This window comes from Polypterus senegalus, chromosome 5 (genome assembly GCF_016835505.1).
Source record: "Polypterus senegalus isolate Bchr_013 chromosome 5, ASM1683550v1, whole genome shotgun sequence".
NCBI lineage: Eukaryota > Metazoa > Chordata > Cladistia > Polypteriformes > Polypteridae > Polypterus > Polypterus senegalus.
In genome coordinates, this window is record NC_053158.1 from 175,218,465 (window position 1) to 175,239,220 (window position 20,756).

Genomic DNA, 20,756 nt, shown 5'->3' on the forward strand with positions numbered 1-20,756 from the left:
TTAACATCCTTTTCCCAATATACTCAGCATCTCTCCTCTGCACATGTCCAAACCAACACAATCTTGCCTCTCTCTCAACCGTTCAACTGGAACTGACCCTTTAATTTACTTCCTAATTCTATCTATCCTCATCACACCCAGTGCAAATCTTAGCATCTTTAACTTTGCTACCTATAGCTCTGTCTCCTGCTTTCTGGTCAGTGCCACCGTCTCCAACCCATATAACATAGCTGGTGTCACTACCGTCCTGTAGACCTTCCCTTTCACTCTTGCTGATACCCGTCTGTCACAAATTATTCCTTACACTCTTCTCCACTCATTCCACCCTGCTCATCCACCTTTGCCAACTCTACTCCTTGCATCCTCACCATTCCACTGACCTCCCTCTCATTTACACACATGTATTCTGTCCTGTTCCTACTGATCTTAATTCCTCTCCTCTCTAGAGCATATCTCCACCTCTCTAGGGTCTACTCAACCTGCTCCCTACTCTTGCTACAGATCACAGTGTCATCAGCAAACATCATAGTCCACTCTGGCTCCTGTCTAATCTCATTTGTCAACCTGTCCATCACCACTGCAAATAAGAAAGGGCTCAGAGCCGATTCATGATGCAATCCCATCTCCACCTTGAATGCATCCGTCACTCCTATCACAGACCTCATCACTGTCGCACTTTCCTCGTACATATCCTCTTACATACTTCTCTGCCACTCCCAACTTCTTCATACAATACCACAGCTACTCTTGAGGCACCCTGTCATATGATTTCTCCAGGTCCACAAAAATGCAATGCATCTCCTTCTGGCCTTCTCTAAAGTTCTCCATCAACATCCTCAGAGCAAACATCGCATCTGTGGTGCTTTTTTTGCATGAAGCCAAACTGCTGCTCACTAATCGTCACCTCATCTCTTACCCTAGCTTCCACTACTCTTTCCCATAACTTCATGCTGTGGCTCATTAATTTTATCTCCCTTTAGTTACTACAGTCCTGCACATCCCCATTATTCTTAAATAAACCTCTCATACAACTCATAATACGTCTTTTCTTTAGCCTTCGCCACCTCCCTCTTCACTTTGTGCCTTATCTCCTTGTACTCTTGTCTAGTTTCTGCATTTCTCTGACTATCACACTTCTTCTTTGCCATCCTCTTCCTCTGTATACTCTCCTGTAGTTCCCCATTCCACCACCAGGTTTCCTTTTCCTCCTTTCTCTTCCCAGATGTCACGCCAAGCACCCTTCTTGTTGCCACCGTTACTAAATCTGCGGTAGTTGTCCAACTGTCTGGTAAATCTTCACTGCTAAACTCAACCTTGCAGTCTTCCTTTTTCAACTTCCACCATTTGATCCTTGGCTCTGGCCACACTCTCTTCCTCTTCTTGATCTCCAACGTCATCCTACAGTCCGCCATCCTATGCTGCTTAACTACACTTTCCGCTGCCACCACTTTGTAGTCTCCTTCAGATTGACTCTTTTGCATAGCATGTAGTCTACCTGTGTGCATCTTCCTCCACTCTTGTACGTGACCCTATGTTCCTTACTCTTCTTAAAACACAACCATGTCCATCCACTATCATTTGACCTTCTTTATTCCTCTCCTTGTCAAAATACCTACCTATCACCTCTTCGTCTCCTCTGTTTTAATCACCACTTTCTGTCCCTTCGCTACACTGTCCATCACTTCATTCAACTCACTCCAGAAATCTTCTTTCTCATCCATCGCACACCCAACTTGCGGGGCATATGCGCTGACAACATTCATCATCACACCACCAATTTCCAGCTTCATAATCATTACTCTGTTTGACACTATTTTCATCTCCAAAACACTCTTGACATACTGTTCCTTCAGAATAACCCCTACCCCTTTTTTCCTCCCATCCACACCATGACAGAACAATTTTAATCCACCTCCAGTCCACCTGGCCTTACTCCCCTTCCATTTAGTCTCTTGCACGCACAATAGATCAACCTTCCTTCTTTCCATCATATCTGCTAACTCTCTCCCCTTACTGCCAGCATTCAAAGATCCTACCTTCAGTTCCCTTCTCTATACCTTCCTCCTCTCCTCCTGCCTGCGGACACGTCTCCCCACTCTTCTTCTACAGACAGCAGTAGCCCAATTTCCGCTAACACCCTGTTGGCTAACAGTACTGGTGTCAGTCGTTGTTAACCCAGGGCTTGACTGATCTGGTATGGAAATTTGTATTGTTATCCGCATATTGATTTGGCAAAATTTAACATCGGATGCCTTTACTGACGTAATTGTACTCATCTGTGGCTGTGTTTGCATCCCTTGAGGCTGGGTTAAACCTTGTATAAACCTAAAAGTGCACTAATGCATATAAATAAAAGGCAACTGTGAATAAGTATGTTAATTCTTTGGAGAATTATTATTATCCTGATGGTTGTGTAATCTTTCAGGGCAGCTATGCCTTTACCTACAGAAAACAAATAATCCATGAATACAATACTGTAGTAACCAATATGCTATGATTATCTCAGTCCAAATTAGCAATTTGTGGATTATTTTGGAGAGAAGTCTGTGATTGTGTTTCCACCACCATCACTCAGGAACTCTAAGGATAGAATGGCATTGGCTCTCTGTGGTTCAACTACAGGCACTTGCTGTATCAATGCCAAGTCACACTGAAGCTCTTCTAAGAGCTCATGGTGATCCAAACCCTTTTAAACCAATATTTGGCAGTATCTCCTTTATTTTGTCAGTTACCTGTGTGCTGCAAGGGACATATCATCGATTATACCCAACTTTTTAAAATAGTAGTCACTTCTCAAACAGTTTATTGTCAAAATATTTTTATTTGTAACTAAATCAAAACAGATCAGCTTTTTTCCGGCCTGAAATGTATTAACTAGCATATAACTGGGTTTTAGTTGCATTATATCCAAATGAGCATCTGAATGTTTGTAGTTAAAAAATGCATTCTATTTCCTGGTTTATAAGGGCCATTTTCGATGGAGCTGTCTAGTGGTGTGTTGGGTTGGAATTGAGCGCTTAGTTTAATGGACTGTCTTGTGTTTTTCATTCATTTGATTGGGTCATGTTATGTTATTATGTTATGTTTATTAAGCAAAAGGATGATAAAACCTAAAAAAAACCCAAATCTTTCAAATAATGAATTACATAATATTAAAATAAGTTAAGATATCTAGCTTGATGTGAAGACTGCATAAAACTTGTAATAATATGTTAATTGTATTTTCATCTTCAGTGCAGTTATGATAAAAGGGTACATTTCTACTAGAAAAAGGAAAATGAATGATTTATGCCAACGATAAGCATTTGACATTTTAGTAGTGAATTGATTATCTTATACAAATGCAAATTAGATAAGATAAATGCAAATTACTCAGAACATCAAATTATATTATCTGCATACACTGACTGTAGTATATTCCATTAAGATTATAGACACATTCTGATAGTAAAATGACTCCCAACTCAAACTGCAAAACACTTATACTGTACACAGCATTTTACACTACACATATTTGAATAATACTGCTTTGTGCAAAAACAAGCTTTTTGGTCTATACATGTTTATTTACTGCTGATCAAGAACATAGAAAATCAGGTTTACTGTAATACTGTAAAGGAAAGTTTATTTTATTCTTATGGTAGATATCTGTGGGTTAAAAAATAATAATACTGATTATGAAACTAAAAGATAAAGAGAAAAATTAAGATTTTCAGTGAACCAGGGAAATGTGGCAAACCAAAATGTACTTGAGACTAAATATATAAAAAGGATTTTAAGAAAAACCTTCATATACTCTGCTGAAATAAATGCAATCAAAGGACAGAGCCAAAAATGTCAGCTGAACAGAAAGGTATTAATTGTGCCACAATAGAGCCAAAGCTGTTCTGTGGATGCAGTGTAGTGAGAAGGGAGTTAAAAAGAAGATAAATAAGAGAATAGGCTCACAATCAATTAGAAATTGCATTACAAGACTCTAATTAGCTTGGAAACAAAGATCAATTTTTTAATGCCTTATTAAATAAAGAATGCATTAAAATAAATTTTGTTCCCATGACAACTTTATGAATAGTTACTGAACATGAAAAATAATCACTAATAAAGTAGACGGGCTACTGCTTTCATGTGTATTTGTCTTATCATTAGTAAATACTGTGTAACAAGGAGAAAACACAAGCCAAACAACCACAAAGGGAAGAACAATGAAATAATTCCCCTAATTTCAAATTGATTATTAACCATTTTATGTTTGCACAGGGATGGAGCCAGGAGTAATAAAGTGTATCTTAACTAGTGCATTAACTAGTAAATTAAACATTAACTCTTTAACTAGTAAATCACAAGTGTTTTTGCTTTTTATCCATGACTAACTCTTGCAGGTGTTAAGTTAATTACCAACTATAAACGAGCCATACACATGTGAGTCTGTCTTGCAAGATAGAATTCAATGTATCATTATTCCTGCCTTGTAATTGATGTTGGTCCCCCTTACTGTAAAAATTGGATTAAGTGTTTGCTTTCCTTGCTGTCAGTCAAAATTTTAACTGTCACAATGCTGAGATGAAAGATTTCATCATTTTTCATGGACACTGCAATTTTGTGTTGCTAGTTTTCATGGGTGCGACCATTTTATGTTTTGGATTACTATGGTGCTACATGGTTGCCTATTACCTATGATATCATGACAGCCATGTTATAAAAGGTGGATGTATACGTTAAATAGAATCTTGTTGAAAAATAAAGGAAACAGCAACAAAATCTTGTTTTTGAGCATTCTTTTGGTTAGAATTTTCTGATAGGAATATAGTTTTGCTTGTGACTTTGAATTTAGCATTGGTCCTAAACCTGTAATGTCCCTAAATCTCTGGCACTTTATTTATTAATTCAGTTGCTGCACTCATATAACAGTATAAAAAATGTTAAGTTATAGTAACTAAACAATAATATCCTTTTTTCAACATAAAGACAATGAATGCTGGGTCAATGTGTTTAATGAAGACAAAAAAATACTTTTGTTTGATATTTGTTTAACCTCCCTACTTGGAAGTTAGATAAAGATACAACCATACTTTCTTGCAAATTAACTTAGAAATACAGATAGCTATAAATAGTTCATGATTTTTTTTTCTACCCATTTTTTTCCATTGTCTTAACTATCAGGAAACAAGAATGAATGATATTTCATAACTAACGTAAAATTCAGATTGATAAGAAAGAATTATCTGTCCATTTTAGTATCTGCTTAATCCAGTTTAGGTGAGCTTACCCCAATAGGAATAGTCATGCTGGTTAGAACTCCGCTATATTGAAGGATAGGCACAAATGATGGCACATACAGTATTCTGTACCCTCACCCCACCCTATGCTGTGGAGAAATAAATATGGCAGCATATCACTGAACAGCAGGAACAACCTGAGGTTATTGAAGGAAGCCCACAAAGACAAGAGAAGATGACAAGACCAAAACCCTGATATGAAATCAAACTAGAAACCCAAGAGCTGAGGTACATGCAAATGTCACTGTGCTCAGTGTTGAAAGGATAATTAAGGAACCCTTACTGCCTATGTTATTTCATTTTAACATGGAACAGGCATGTGCCATAGAGTAAGAAAAAAACATATGAATTATCAACACTATAAAATTGCTTCTAAAATAATAATGAAATTAGTCAATTTTAAAAGTGTTTTGGTCTTTGTAAATTATTTTATGAATTTTTATATTAAATGTTACATTTTCGTCAGGAGTACTTTAAGCTAACATTCTGTCTCATTATAGAGACATAGCTTAGATGAGTGATACCGGCCTACAAAGGAAAAGGAAAATATTTTGGTAAAGTGTTCGGTACTACCGCTTCTGGAGACTTAGTACTACTCAATCAATCACTTTGGAATGTTTCCATGTGTTTATCCAGATCTTAAATTGTTCTCCTTTTAAATACAAATGTATACTGGAAAAGGACCTGGCAAATAATTATTATAAGGTGCAGATTGATTTATTTTCAGATTAATTTCTAAATTATTTGCTTCATAATTCTTAAAATTTGTGAACTGGATTTATAAATTCAAACTGGTATTCATGCACATCTCTGCTTCAGATGTTTTTTCTTCCTTCTGCTGTTTATCTTTCATAATGAGTCATCTTTGCTCTCCTCACTATTAGCTGTAAAATTACTTTGAAGACTGAAAATAAAGAAAAGAAAATGGTCTACATTAATATGGGATTTACAGTTTATTTACTTCTTGAGATTGTTCAGTGTGGAGGTGGGGATGGAGCCAAAGGAAAAGACAACAAAAAAGTAATATTAAGGGTTTATCAAGATTTATAGACTTCTGTGTTAGTCAGAGAGAGAGTGTATATATGCAGACTGAGAGATGTGCAGTGAATACATATTGTTGTCTGTATCAGACATTGAACAAATGGGAAGCACAAAAGGCCAATGATAAAATGCAGCATGAAAAACTAGAGCATATTGAGATATCATATTAGATTGCTAAATGATTTGGCATAACTGAAGTGAAGATATGAAATCTTCTTAACAGGAAAAAACATATTAGGAACAGTGATAAGCAGATTATGCAAGAGAATAAACGCCACCTATAACTTGAAACTAGGCAGTGATAAGGACAAAAACTGAACTGATGCTGAGACTTTCTAAATAGAAACAAAAAATAGGGAAGGACTGTCATTCAGGCATAACATTCCTTTTTGTCATCTCTTAACATTTTGCTACAGAAGCTTATTTTTTACCAACAAGAGATTAGAAAACTGGAACTTTTAAAAATATGGTGTATCACAGCACAGCTGTCTCGATCCTTGAAACCTTAGAAGAACAAGTTTGTGTGTAAACTGTTCGTACAATTAAATCAATGTGCATTTAGGTATCCATGCACAATTCCAAACTGTTCATATGTAGCTACAGGACATACAACTGAAAACTGTTCATGATGTCTATTTAAATTACAAATGCAGCTAAATACAGCTATTTATCTGCATAAATTATGGTTTTATTTCATGTTATGCTATTACATTCAGAGGACTACACAGACACCTTTGCAACATAATTGTAAACTATTTGAATTATATTACAACTAAATACCTTTTGCAAAAATAGTTGGCAATTGGCAGCTTTAGGTTTATGTGTAGTTAAATTAATAAAGATAAACATATCTATAGCAAATGTGTTTTCTTGCTTTTTTTCTAGAAACATAAACACATATTGCCTGCTGAAACATGGGTGGTTCAAACATATTAACTGCCCTTTCCTTCAATCAATAAATACATTCACTCCTTCCTTAACTAATGAAATTTCTGCAAAAAAGACCTCACCTTATCTTAATAAAACAACGGCTTATCTTACAATTTTTCAAATTTGGCACTGGGTGCACCTCACAGCGGGATAGCACTAATTAGTTGACTTAGTGCGATGAATGATTGGTTAGTTGTTGTCGTATATATTAAGCAACATTTTGGAACCCTACTTGAAAATGCTAACAAACAGAAGTTATATTGTTCCTGCACATTTACAGGTCTGCTCTGTGCTTGAATTACTTAATGCTGTGACCCAGAGACTTGGTGGGAGGCACAACAGCTTAATTTTGAGGAGCAGTTCCATTGGCACTTGTCTGGAATGTGGAGTTGTAAGAAATAGTTGGCTTCCTAGCAAAAATTACAGCCTAGTCAATGCAGTTGCATTTAAGATATAGCAAGTTATCTGTCCATAAGTAACAGAAACTCCCAGCTGAAAGTATGGCTTATGACACTGCTGACCAACTCATAAACATCTGAGGAGCTAACTTTTAATGATGGAGCCCACCATCTGTGTTTTAAAGGCATAAAGGCTGTGCTTGGATACAAAGCACAGCCTATACTTTTCTGAGAAGGTGTCCAAAATAATGCTGGCTTGTTGTGGCTTACATCAGCGTTTTTTCAAACTTTTTGACTTGTGTACTAGAAGAGAAAATCTTTGTAGACTGGACATGTGGAAAATACAATAAACATACAGGGTGCAGCAGAAATAACTCCCACTTTTCGAAAAATCACTGTGGGGTCCCCAAAGCACGTAGAGGGGTGCGGTGCGTTCCGTTAGGTATGGTGCATAACAGAGTTTTCAGTCGTCACCATGCCGTGGTCGGGTGAGCATCGAGGCTTTGTAGTGGAGGCTTTTTCAAAAATGGTGAATCTGTAGCTGCGATGTAGAGGGTGTTTCGGACGTGGTTCGGTTTACGTGCTAATGAAAGTGTTCCAGACCAGAAAACGATTTTTCTGTGGGTTCAAAGAGTAAAGGCAACAGGAGGTTTTCAAACTTCGTCCTTAGACCAACTAAAGGAGGCTATTCAAGAAGAAACTGAAGGAATTTCGCCCAACATGCTGGTGAGAGTGATGGAAAATTTCAAGAACGGCTCCAAATGTGTATCAGCCGTCAAGGCCACCATTTGGACGATATAATTTTAAAACTTAAAGTAAAAAACTTTTTATATCTACATTTGCGAAATAAAAGTTTTGGTGATACCTCGTAGCATTTTTTTCAATCCCCTTTGAAATGTGGGAGTTATTTCTGCCACACCCTGTATTTACTTTGTATAATGATTTCTCCAACTAGCGTTGGAAGTGTCTGTATTCTCTTTTAAGTTTGGTTTCTTAATAAAGATTCTAGTATCTAGATTTACTAACAATATAGCTGGGGTACTTGCCCTTGGCGTTTCAAGTGTTCAGGCCACATTAAAATCTAACTCACAAAACAAAATATGATGTAATTTTTGTTTGAATTGTTATATGAAAATTGGCTAAAAAACATAACCTGAGAATTCACTGATTTTCTTCTACTGGCAAAATTATTCTTCAGATTGGTACCAATTTGTGGACCGGTAGTTGGGAAACACTGGCTTACATAGAATTGGCATTGAATATGGCCTCTCTACCAAGATTCCAAATAAACCTGAAATAAGCAAATGCTGGAAGAACTTAAACACGCAAATGCAATTAATTTAAATTGTCTGTTACAGAATTTGCTGCTATATTTTAAAATTTTCAGGAGATATCATAATCTACATTTTACAAAATTTCTGGAACACTGGATAGAAAAGAGAAAACAAATGCTGGTAGGACAAAGGATTCTTCTTATTGGGGCAGATATAGACAGTTCTGAACTATTGTTCTTAATTAATTTGCTTCTATTTGTAGTACACATTTGATAGTATGCACTAGTATGAAAGAAATCATTATTAAAAAACTATTTCAACAATGCATTGAGTATACACATCCTATTACAGGTTGATTAAAGAAATAGTAAATTGATATGCAGTTTAAGCATGTGTAACTTGAGGCCATAATAAAATAATAGTTGCATGCACTTTAATGTGAATGTTTGTCAGTGTAAAGCAGGTACATGTCATTAATTAATATGTGTTACTATATGAACTGTCATCTATATCATTCTGAGTCTTTCTGGAAGAATAAAGAAAATTAAGATTAGCTTTATTCATAAAGTTTTGTAAAAGTACATGAATTTTATGTAAACTTGCTCTCCCTGTGCACTTCTCAGCCATAAATAACTGAAATGCAGACATAAAACATACAGTGCTGCTTTCCCTTATTTATTCCTGCCACTCAGAGAATGTAATTTTGAATGTAATAAATAACACAAAAGGTGAACCTGGCATGGCAGTCCACAAATGTGTGCATGTTATGCCAAATATTGTGTTGATCTCCAAAATACAAGAAGAAAAAGCCAAGCTGTAAACTATGGGTGAAATATGATGCACTTGCTTACTTTCTATCAGTCTCTGCATCCATTTTGAACACTCTTTTTCCATTATTAACATGCAGCAAGCCCTCAGCTATTCCAGAAGTACAGGGTTACAGGTACAAAATAATCCTAGATGGGACACCAGCACATGGATAAGCAGTGCACCTCACGTTAAAGTATCTGAAAGTTACATATTTGACTGTGTTTCATCTTTGCATGTATGAGACCCCTTCTTGATTAGCACCAGGAAGCACCAAGAATTTAAATTACGTTGATGGCCTGGTCCAGGTGTTTTTATACTACAAGTAACACCTTTAAAGGAGGAATAACTTGTATTTTTATTACATCAATCATACGTGAAATATTTTTATATTTGCCTGAAAGATTGCATTAAAAAAATTTACGCAACTAAAGTGTCTAAAAACACAATCACAGCAAGTGTAGTAATGCTCACTACGCTTCGACAGCAACTTCCCCAGGATGTAGTCTGAGCTGCACCCTTGCATAGGGTATACAGAGAAGCCATCATAGTCAGATGATCCAAAAGAGAACTCCTTCAGCGCAAGTGACTAATTGGGCTTCTGCCTGTAAGAGTGTCTTTTCTTCACAGCAGGATTGTGTAATGTGAGCCCTCTACACAACAAAGCTTCAAATACAGTGTTGCCATCAGCAATAACAAATTGGCTGGAAGCATTCTGTGATCACAATGCTGTCACATATACTACATAAGGAGAGGAGACCAAACATGCAGTGAAATTTCATAGTTCCAGAAAGACTGTTGCTTTTGGTAACACGGTTTTGTTCGGTAGCTTTTTCTTTAAGCTTATGTTGTGCTTAAATCTTATTGCTCTTCACTTTTGCAATAATGATGGCATTACTAGTATATGAGTTTCTTAGTTTCTCTTGTAGTCAATAAAAACAACCTTTTTTTATAAAGTGTCTTTTTATGTAATTTTACATATCCTTGATTGACTATAGCAATTTTTGAGATGAACTCTAATGTCCTTCCGGTCTCCTTTTTATTTTTGTGTGAAATATATCAGATGATTTGTTCTCTTAGAAATGCCTTGAGTGTTTGACAAGGTGTTCCAAAGTTTTAAGCGTTTGTTCTACTTGAGTGTACATCCTACGGTCTCTCTTCTGAATAACCATGTCAATATCTGTGATGATGCTTTAGCTAAAAGAATAGAGGAAATGCTCATGTTTACAACAACCCAAGATAAAACCAGATATATCAAAGGCAGACATATAGTTTCAAATACTTGGATGATTATTTAATATAATATATTCAACTACAGCATCTGAGTCTCCAGCGATTCTGTTATGTCAGGATGTAGAAAACATTGAATGGGTTATTTATTTACTGCATTATACAATTTTGTGCTTGACTTCAATATATTTGCATGGATTAAACTGCTTTGGTTCACATAAATACTATACATTTTGACTAGTTACCATAAATTGGAATTTGAAACCAGACTCATTATCTTCATTGCTTTTCAGCCCTTTGGTACTTATTGTTGGTTAAAATCCAGAATCAAAGAGATCATAATGGATGAGCTTAAACAAAAAAAAGCTATTTATGCTGATAATATGGTGCTTCATATTTCAGACTCAGTCTTATCAATGTGATTAGTAATAAAGTGGTTAGGTGAATGTAATAAGATCTCTGTGTTACTGATAAAAAATGCACTCACAAAAATCTTGCCTGAAGAAGGGGCCTGAGTTGCCTTGAAAGCTTGCATATTGTAATCTTTTTAGTTAGCCAATAAAAGGTGTCATTTTGCTTGGCTTTTCTCAACATTCATAATGGCTAACACGGTACAACACCCTAGTACTACATTGTAATCATGAAAGAGTTAAAAAGATATCCATTAAGGACTCTTTAAATTTAATTGATTACTTTGTATATCTATATTATTTAGGGGTGAACTGATTTTTTTTAATTACTACTTTAGATATTTCAATTATTTATTCATGTTAATTTATTTCTATTTCTTTTTCTTGCAATAGGTTCTTCTTTACATTTCATAAAACACTTTGACCTTAAGGCCTTGTATGAAATTGTCCTATTGAAATAAATGTTGCTGTTATAATATGACATAGAAACAAAAAAGAAATATGACATAAATAAAAAGTAAGACTAAGCACAAATTAAGATCATAATACAAAGAATAATGGCACAAATACCATGTTTATTGTGTCTGATAGTCTTTAGTTAAACTGTAACAGCATGTCATGCCATATGTGCAAAGAAGGCTATAATACTGGATGAATGCACAGTGGTTACGGCAAAAGAAGGATGAGTAACTTTTATAAATAACTTGAATGCTTGCATGTTTCTATGTATACATGTAAATTGTATGCTAAAATGTTTGTTGTATATTTTCATGCTTGCATAACTCTTTATTGAAAAAATGTTATATGGAAGAAGAAAATACTTTCTTATACATAATATTTTGAGTAAACACTTTGTGTTCATTAGGAATAAGTTTTCCTTGCTTATCTGATTCAGGAACTTCAACATTTGCTCTTGAGGTTACTCTAGAGTAAGTAACATATGCTTGGCTATTTGTAAAAATCAACTACAATAAATATATACCAAAAATATCTGAAGTTTGCAGAGAAATTGAGATGGAGGAATTAAATGCTGAAATGTAGTACAAAAATGAGTGCAGTATTATAATATTAAAGACACAAATCTGCATCTATTTTCTTTACATGGGTTGTTCAAATTGGAGTTTGTGGTGTGTGTTTATTATTGTCTACATAATCACTATTATATTCGCCATGCACTGTATGAGAGTATACATACAAGATTTAAATTTGTGAAATCTAAAGTGTCATCTATAAGCTTTATTGTATTTAGATATAAAGAATCCTGTAATGTGTGAAACTGTTTCATTAGTCTATAGTTGGTTAGTCTTGAATACTGGACTATTGATGTTACAAGCCGTATTTGAATGTCACCTTTGGTGTAAATATACAGTACAGGCAGGAATAAAGAACAAGTAATATGCTGTGACTTCTTTTTTTTCTTGTGAAGAACTTCACTGCTGAGAGTAGAAAACATACCATACCAAGTTTTTATGTAGCCAGTCAGGTGATTTTCAGATGTTTAACATTAAAAACTACAGTGAATCTGATGGGGTAAGACAAACCTAGCCATTTGATATGAAAACAAATAGTGCATACTGTAACATATCCATAATAGTTTGCTTTTGCTAAATGTGACGATATTATCAATACGGTTGTTTATTGCCAAAACATTTATAATTCACTTTGATTGGTGTTTTTGTACTTGTATTTTTACTGATGTTACACTATGAGATTGAGAAAACAAGATTGTATTGTATTGTGTTTACACCAGTGCACAAGTTCAATGACAACTAAGATGAACTGAATTTACCTAAAATCAGTAATTAGTGAATGAACTCCCAAAGTCGATGATTAACGGTTTAGTTGTATTAAATAGAACCTTTAAACATAAGGTATAACATTATTTAAAAATATATATTTTTACAGCTTTAATGTTACCTTTACAACTGAACATTTACTAAAGTATAGTGTTAACTGTAAGTTTCATTATGAAATGCAACACTGGAACACATAATGGAAGTCAGATATATGGTACAAGAATATTGTGGCCTCATTTTCACAAGGAATGAGTGTCTTTTTTCTTAATTCAATGACATTTGAATTCAAAATCAAACTACATAAAAATCTAAGTATTTGATTATTTTCTCCTCTATCATTTACGTTAATCCGATTAATATGGCATATTATGGTATATTGTAAACTAGACTAAAAAGGAAAAACTACAAGCTAAAATAAACAGGGTTTTCACAAAATTAGCATAAATGTGTTAGGATAACTAATAAGTACTATGACTCTGACCACAAATAACAAAATAAAATGTTACATTCTTTTGATCATATTACATATAAATACGAAAATACAACAAATATACATAACCACTTCCCATAAGTAAGATTGAGGGCTATTAACATTAAAAACAGTTGTAAACTGCAAATAGTATATACTCAAACCTCTGTTTGTAAGACACTGCAGTTTATGTTACATTTCTGGCATACTTTGCATTAGATTGCCCAATAGGAGTTTAGGAGAGCCCAGTTCAGGTAAACTGCTAGGGCGTTAAAATTGACTATGGTTATATAAAACATAAACCTGAAATATTCTGTGTAGGGACCATTTCTCATTCAGGGAATGTCATGTCCCAGTTTCCTGATATCAGGATTCAATTTTTTGCAGAAAAAATGTGAAATTTAATGAAAATAGCAAGAATCAGAAACTAAGTGTAAAAATGTAATGCGTATTGCAGGTCCATAGAGGAGCAACCATTTAAAAACATTTTTTCACAGAAAATATAAGGCAATTAAATATTTTTCCATTTTCAAGGGAAAAGATGTAAATAAATAAAGCGGCCTAGGCACAGAAGTTTGAAGATAACCGGGAGGATGGCAAAAGCTTTCAAATCTTCTTCTATCAGGGAAATGTAAAACTATGATTGTGGCTGAGAGAGTGAGATGTAAAATAAGGGTTTTGCAGACTTATTTAGATTTAACTCCATTTCACAAAACAGAAGGCTACAGTCTCTGTATGCCAGTAATGAGCAGATGAAACAAGAGGATCATAGAAAGAGAGAGAGAGACCTGTGAAAAAGCTCTTACCCGCATGCCTTCAAAGCGTGACAAGGCTCTTAATGGTCTCAAAGCTCGGAGGGTCCTAAGATATTTTATTGCAGAGAAGTCCTGATATTGCAGGGCGTTAGCTACAAGGCTTATTAAAGAGACCTATATGGAGACACAAAAGCAAAAGAGTCCAAGCTGTTAGCGACAGTTCCAAAACTCACTCTGAAGTTCAGGGGCCAAAAACCAGAAAGCACCAAATCCTCAACCTGGGAGAGAGAAAGTAGGCCTGTTAGTCATGAAGAGTATTTCTGTTTTCAGTTTTTGGTTTAGGGTGCGGCACGTTTCCCACCCAACTGAGTAAACCTAAAAGCATTTTTAGTTATACTTCTTTAAATTTTATTCAACCTGTCATGTAAATCTGGGAAATGGAGTTTATTTCAACTAAAAATCCACTCTTCATTGAAGCACTTGATAAAGTCTAAAGTTGGAAAACAGAGGAATAGAAACAAAGAAGCATTCCAGTGCTGTTGCTGCATTGATGCTGCTCTGGTCTGCATCTCAAGCTACACATTACTACTTATGTAATACATCCGCATAATGATAGATAGATAGATAGATAGATAGATAGATAGATAGATAGATAGATAGATAGATAGATAGATAGATAGATAGATAGATAGATAGCAAGGAAGCTTTGGAAATGCCACTAAGTGACTGTTAACAACCATAACCTTGCTGTTGAATTGAAAGGTCAGGCATCAGATCTTTGAAACTAGGCAGGCTGCTGTTTTTAGCATCAGTCCAGTCCTTGAGAAAACACATGAAATCATTGTCTGGAGATGGTTGCAGTGAAAGACCCTCCAAGCTGAAAAAGCAAAGCCTTGTTACTCAGGAGAGAAAAGACACTAACAATGTGGCACAATTAGCTCTTCACAGTCTGAAAAAACTTTTCCAGTGAGAGAGGGCTACTTTGCAGACTGCTTAGGAGATTATAAACCCTGTGAATTTAGAGTTGTGATGAAATCATTGGAGAAGGCATTGTTCAGTGCATACAGTATCTTGTCAAAACACATGATTCTTAGAGGTTACCCTTACCCTCATCCCTGCAAATTTGGATAGGGCTCGCAGAGGCCTCAGTGCCCTAAGCGTCCTGAGAACTTTCATCGTGCCAATTTGGTCATATCTGAGAATGGAAGCCGTGAGGCAAACAAGTGAAATCTGTACGGATTAAATGAAGTTGTACACCATTAGAATTGTGCAGAAACTTTAGGAGGCAATAAACTGACCAACCATATTTACAATACCCAGCCAAGGGGGAGATTTTACATCATCCACATTAACACAAATGTGATTGGTAAAATCTGGAGAAAATTACACCAATTCAATGAGCATTTAAAACTGATATGTGTTTTCTTGAAACTGTGCAACCTTAAATGAACCAACAGTGTGCTCTGCTCTTACCTTCAACTCCAATTTTCCACATTTCTGCTTGATTCTCGATTCCCAGCTCCATGGTCAGGTGCAGATGTGAGTTTTTTTATTCATCAACAGCTTTCAAATATGAAAGAGCAGGATCACCCAAAAATACAGATGTTTTTCTTCTAACAGCTGAAGGAATTATTGGTTCCCTCACCCAAACTTACATTTAAAGTAGCAGTCTGTAAGACTTCGACTTATCCCTACCACCCAAATAAACTTTGTTATTAGTATTTTCATATATTGAAGACAAAACAAGAAATGTTAAACTTATTTCTCTGTACCAGTAGACCATTCTATACAGTGTTTATGCCAATCAGATGCAATAAGGTCATTCAGTCATTCACAGTTCAATATGTGCTATTCAAATTTGGAAAATGACAGATATGGTAATTTCAGTCCTGTTGGTTAAGAGGGTCCAAGCAGGAACTTGCTAGGATGGTTAATCTTAGAGTGTATGTAGTTGGAGTTTTGTCAATTAATGAGAAAAACATTACTGTCTTGAAACATTTTCTCTTTTGGGACAGATATTGTCATTTCAGTCATTTCTGTTAAGAGGATGCAAGCATATTATTATGTTAATGCATTGAGTGTATGGTCAATTGTAGTTGGAGTTTTAGCAGTTTATGAGAAAAGCATTACTGTTTGGAACTTTTTCTGTTTATGTTTTGAAATAATTGACTCAAATGTGACTCAATCGATCTTTTGGCAAAGCCCTAAACAAAAATTACAGAAGAGCATTTTAAGTTTAACCTATTTTTTCTAAAGGAAATAGTTATCCATTTCATGATGAAAATTGAATCTCTTGCCATAGCAAGTATTTTTTCATTTTTGTTTATGCATTATGTGTTATGGGCCAGAATGGTGAGACAATGGATAGTACTGCTTAATTGAATCAGCATCCTGGGTTCATATCTCATGTCTTGTTATTGTTTATGTGGAATCTTTTCCTTGTGTTTCATTATTTTCACATCCCCAGAGACATGGTGAAAAGGTTGACTGGCAATTCCAAAATGGCTTGGTATGTTTATGAATGTGGGTGTACATGAGTGAACCATGCAATGGACCGTTTCACACCCTGTGCCAATGCTACCTGGACAGGCTCTGACCCTTTACAGCCCTGAACTGGATTAGATAGGTTTGAGAATGTTATGTTACATAATATGTATCTTTCAGTGGAAATTATTTGCCTATTTTCTGACTTCCTCTTTTATTGCCAATTTTCAATATTAAATGCTCAATGACCAAATCCTAATATTGCATTAAGGGCACCTGAGTGCCCTTTATTCAATAATGTTTTTAAACTTAATTAGTAATAGAACAAGGTCATTCTCTTTTTCATTGATGGATTTTTTTTATATTTGTGTTTGGAAATCAGAACTGGCAAAATACCCCATACCACCCCCACAAAAAAAAAGTTTTGAAAAAAAAAAAAAAAGAATTACTGACTACATTATGATTCCTTCAACTGCATGAGACATCTCCTCTAGAACTATTTTACTGTATATCAGTAGAGTATGAAATTGAAACAGTGGATGAATTCTGTTTAAATAATGGGCTCTAGGCAAAAAAGAACAGCAGTTTAAAACTCCCTTTTTTCTTTCAAGGCCACAGATCTAGGTATCTTAATTTTTAAGATACTGAGTAGTCTAGAGGCACTAGGAGGCCAACACATAAATAATATGTAAAGTGGGGAACTCTGCTTTCTGATGATTACTATTTTTCTTTATTAGGCTTGCATCTTTATCCCTGAAAACATACCAAAAACTCATTATGAAAAAAATACAATATAGAATATTGTGGTAATGCTTAATTATTACTTAGGAGCCTCTTGGTCTCTTTCTACTCATCATGCTGAAGTGAAGCCTTCCACCACAAAATTGTTTCCATAGAAATCTAATCTCCAAGGCTGATAGTAAATGTATTTAGTTGTGGAATTAAGATGTTTAGAAAATGCAAATCAGACAAAAGAGCAAATGCATATAGTAGTTTGAAATAAAATATCTGGAAATGAAAATAGTAATTTCTTGTCATTTAGAACTTTTCATGTTGCTCCATAAGTGTTAATATTCACATGACCCTGAAAATGTTTAACCTTTTACATATGGGGTCGGCTTTACTTGTGTTTATTTTATTGTAAATGCCTGCTGTAGTGACACTGACTATACCATACTGTTAATCCATTTCCTACCTATGACCAGGCACATCATACCGATTATTTCCCTGTGCATTGTGATTGAAACAAGCTATATGAAATAAAGTTTGCCCATTTACTTTTAAAATAAAACTAATTTTAAATAAACAAATGTGAAAAAGCCTGAAAGAAGCCATTCATAAGAACATAATTAACATCATTTTCAATTTTCTGCACTGCTTGTAAACTTTGTAATTTCTAATCACTCAAATGTATTTTATGTATATTTTCCTCCACCACTCTGTGATGACAATATTAATTTCCTCAATACACTTAATACTTACTTCAGCCGGTTTGAAGAAAAGAACAACACAACAACAATGAAAGCCCCTCCCTGCCTGAACAATGAAGCACTGTGTCTTAACCCAGTTGATTTTCAGAGGACACTCCGCAGAGTCAAACAACGGAAAGCTGTTGGTCCTGACAATATACCGCAGTGTGTACTCAGGGAATATGCTGATCAAACGATGCACGGTCATACAGACATTTATAATACCCCCATAGGCAAAGTGTCGTACCTCCTAGCTTCAAGGCAACTACTATCATACCATTACCAAAGAAGTCACCACCAGCATCAACACTTAATGACTATCACTTGTGAAACTCGGGCATGTACAGCCGCCCTAACCACCGACACAGACAGGCAGGACACAAGTTCAACACAACACTCAGAGTTATTTACAGTTATTAAGTGCACAAAACTCCAACACCGCAACACACAGTCACTTCTTGCCGTCAGTCCTTCTCCCTCCACTCCTCCTCAGCCTTTGTCGTCTTCTTCCTGACTCTGTCCATTGAATGGTGGGGAGTGGCCCCTTTTTATAAGGCACCTGGAAGGACTCCAGGTGCTTAACGAGTGTCTTCCAGCCACACTTCTGGGTGTGGTGGAAGTGTGGAAAAATAAGGACCTGAAAAAGTCCATGCGCCCCCTGGCCCAACTGAAAATCAAGGGAGCAGCCCTCTGTTGGCCTGGGGGAGAAATTGTCCTGAAAATACTCTCTCTCCCAGTTGTCCACACTCAGGGTGTGCTGGCTGGGTAAAGATTCTGCCTGCCCACCATACACCCTATAGCACTCACCACCATACTGATGAAATGATCTAAAATACTGCCTAAGGACTACACTGTATAACTTCCAGACTTCCTGCAATGTTCAATCCACTTCAGTTTGCTTACCACCCTAACTGCTCACCAATGATGCCATTTTGGCAACACTCCATCTGACCATGGCCCATCTAAAGAATAAGAACAGTTATGTGCAGGTGCTCTTTTTTGACTTTAGCGCCACTTTTAATACAGTTAACCCCTAGCACTTGGTAAGAAAACCTGACCAATTAGGCATCAACACCTTATTACGCAATACTGGACTTTGGATATTGGACTTTCTCACAGACAGACCCCAGACCATACATGCTGGAAAAAATATCTCTAAAACCATCACCATGAACACTGGGGTCCCCCAGGACTTTGTTATCAGCCCTCTGTTGTTCACTTTGATTACTTACGACTGTTGTAAGACAAATCATATTATCAAATTTGCATATGACACAACCTCATCAGTAACAATGATGAATCGGCCTACAGAGAGGAAGTGAACTAACTTGTTGTCTGGTGTGACAACAACAACCTGTCACTGAATTACAACAACACAAAGGAGATCATTGTTGATTTCAGGAGGAAACACATGGCACATACTCCACTTACAATCAATGGCAACACCATGGAGTCAGGAAGAAGCACAAAATTCCTTGGCGTGCACATCACGGATGACATGACATGGACTACAAACAGCAACTCCCTTGTCAAGAAAGCACCATAGTGCCTTCACTTTCTGCAATGGACGATGAGAGTAAATTTATGTTAATGTTTCTGTCACTTGAACACATTACAACTATTCACCTATGTGTCTATTAAAACATACATATACTAGCTGTGTAGGCCCGTGCTGTAAAAAGCCCAGACTCCTAAAAACTATTGAAATCATCAGAAAATTGACATGCAGAGTCAGTGGTTTTATTTTGCGGACATGCTCGCCCACCTTGTCGATCAGCGGCTAAGTGAGTTTCTCTCTCGTTTGTCTGTTTTCGGCGCTTTAACTTTGGTGATGGAGTCGCTTTCTTTAAGCTTCATGCTGTAGCCTTGTATTTTGTTCTTCTTCCGACTCGTTAACTTGGGGCTGCCTCGCTGGCTTTTTGAGCTTCATGCTGTAGCCTTGCACTTCCGGGCCAGACAGACAGACACACACACTTCCACGCGTAGACGTTTATATATAAGATTCTGTCTGTTTGCTGTCTATTATTTTCTATTTGTTGTTGTGTAACGTGCACTTGTCTTTATGTTTGTGTTCATACATTGAGCTGGGAGAAATGCAATTTTGTTCAGCTGCGCACTCCTTGTTGTTTGGTTTGAATGACAATAAAGTAAATCCATCCACATATATACATACATATATAAATAGACAAATAATAGCTTGGGTATGTTAATATCATTTCTTGAAGTTCAATAGGGGTCCAGACAGATTTTGTTTCTCCGAAGGCCTGATGTGCCTTACACAGAAAACTTTGCATCTGTAAATAATCGACAATAATATTTTTTGCTGGCTGTATTATAGTGATTAATTTTTCATATCCTGTACCATAAGTAGTTTCACGTTTTGTCTCTTTTTGTTATATCAACATATTGGACCTGGT

The 20,756-nt window shown here is 35.9% G+C and overlaps 1 protein-coding gene across 3 annotated transcripts in view; it reads right to left on the minus strand.

Moving 5' to 3' along the window:
- The window catches only part of scn5lab (sodium channel, voltage gated, type V-like, alpha b), a 719,364-nt gene that overhangs the window by 52,779 nt on the left and 645,829 nt on the right, over positions 1–20,756 (minus strand). For all 3 annotated transcript variants that reach the window (XM_039753644.1, XM_039753645.1, XM_039753646.1), the window contains exon 21: positions 14,438–14,560. In XM_039753644.1, coding sequence (XP_039609578.1) covers positions 14,438–14,560 — 123 coding nt within the window. The remainder of the gene's footprint in view (positions 1–14,437; positions 14,561–20,756) is intronic.